The sequence below is a fragment of the Pholis gunnellus genome (genome assembly GCF_910591455.1).
Source record: "Pholis gunnellus genome assembly, chromosome: 9".
Classification (NCBI taxonomy): domain Eukaryota; kingdom Metazoa; phylum Chordata; class Actinopteri; order Perciformes; family Pholidae; genus Pholis; species Pholis gunnellus.
The window spans coordinates 13,514,847-13,516,819 of record NC_136535.1 but is presented as its reverse complement, the minus strand read 5'-3'; the positions used below and the strand labels follow the sequence as shown (position 1 = coordinate 13,516,819).

General features: G+C 40.0%; 1 protein-coding gene across 1 annotated transcript; it reads right to left on the bottom strand.

Moving 5' to 3' along the window:
• Window positions 1-566: 566 nt before the first annotated feature.
• On the bottom strand, window positions 567-809 carry sptssb (serine palmitoyltransferase, small subunit B; the record flags this gene model as incomplete). Its single annotated transcript, XM_079165901.1, has 1 exon — window positions 567-809. The coding sequence occupies one exon, from the start codon at window positions 807-809 to the stop codon at window positions 567-569; it is 243 nt and encodes an 80-aa protein (XP_079022027.1).
• Window positions 810-1,973: the final 1,164 nt, after the last annotated feature.

The window sequence follows — 1,973 nt, the reverse complement described above, 5'->3', positions numbered from 1 at the left end:
TGTATATCAAGGATATCTTGTTCCCCGCTGCTCTCTTTTTGATTTGTCTGCAACAAGTTTTTTTTTTGATGTGACACAACATTTCCGGGAAAATGCCCCTTTAAAGACTGTAGCGTAAAAGCCATGACGGAAAGAAACAGAGTCTAGCAGTATTTTGTTGTGAGACAAGCATGCAAACGTGCAACCCATGTATGACCCTATCATCCAAAACCCAGAGGCGGTATGCACTCACACAGGACATGTGGTAAGACAGACAAAAACAAATAGGACCAACAACATTTCACACAACGTTTCACAGCGAGGGTGTGAAAGTAATGTACAGTCGTGTATCTAATACCATGGGGTAAAGCCACAGGGTCTGGGATGTAAAGAAGATAGTAAGGCTCTGATTTCCAGATCATCTCATTAAGAGCTTCTTGTTTTCACTCTTGATTAGCCGCGGCGATGGAACCGCTGTGGTTCGGGACGATAAGGAGATAAGGAGTTGAGTTATACGAAAATAGTTTGGAGACTCGGGATAATCCACCCCGTCGCTGCTTCTTTTTCCTCCAAATCCTCTCCATCTTTTAGTTCATGAGTGCCATGGTGCTCTCAGGCTGGCCGCCAAAGATCCCGGAGAAGAACTCCAGTGCGAGTCGCAGGTGAATGGGCACAAAGACATACGAGGTGTAGACCACCATGCCGATGACGGAGAAGAGGATGGAGTTGAAGATGGACTTTTCCCAGGGCTCCAGGACATAGATGCCAGTGATGAGCAGGTACTGGTAGTACAGCCAGGCCAGGTACTCCCTAAAGTTCTTGAAGTTCATCTTGCAAGCTGGACGGAAGGTAAATGGAGGCGGCGTGTTGTGAGATTCAAGCCGTAAGAAAGATATATTGTAAAGGAGGATAGAAACACAGTGATGGTGAGGGAGGAGGACAGAGGATGATGAACAGAGAGTGATTACAAGAATGTAAACAGGTTGTAAACTATTTTTTTTAGGAAGTACACAATTATGAGCATGATAACTCAAGGTAAAAAAATACTCCTGCATTCTAAATGTCACTAGTAGAAGTACAGAAGTATTGAAAATCTAAATAGAAGAATGGCCCCTGTCAGTATTTAATATTATTGGATTATCATTATTTTATGTTGATCAAAGTAAGCTACTTTATATACTGTTTGATCGATGGCAATGATTATATGATTTAAATTCTTAATCATCAAAGTGACTGAAGTTGTCAAACAAATGTAGCAATATAAAAAGTACAATATCTTCCTCTGACATGTTGTGGAGCTGGAGTATAACGTAGCATTAAAAGGTAATACTCAACTGTACAATACTGGAGTAAATTTACCAAGTTACTTTCCATTACGATTTACGATTTAGTATATTAAATATTATAATATGTTATAAGTTAAACCTTTTTTTAAATAAAAAGTAAATCTTTTGTTTATTGGAAGCTTTGCATAGCCGCAGGCATACACAGATCCCGCCACAATTGGGTAGGGGGCGCGGTCAACAGATGCGCTACATCAACAGGTACACTCACCTCGAAAAACAGGATACGTCCCAAATAGCTTTACAGTCCACTCCACAGGATGCACACAAATTAACCTCAACATAAATACCACAGTAAAGCTGTTGTACTGAAGTTACAACAAGCAAAACACATATTTGAAGGCGTAGCGCCCACGTGATGACCAGCAGGATATTAATTAATTTAATAAGTTAGGCCCAGAAAATTGCAAAAGAACTTAAAAAGTTAAATTCCTGCTATAAATGTATAATGAATAACTATTTGCACATATAAATGTTACGTTTCATCACTTTCCCTGTTAATTGACACTTTTTAATAGACACAATATTAGAGGGGGTATATCAGCTACTGAGCGCTCCCTGTAGCCTGCATTGTGTAGAACCGAATCCATATATTGAGACTCACCAAAACAGCCGACGTAAGATCCCCTGGATATCTATACTGGCGGAGAT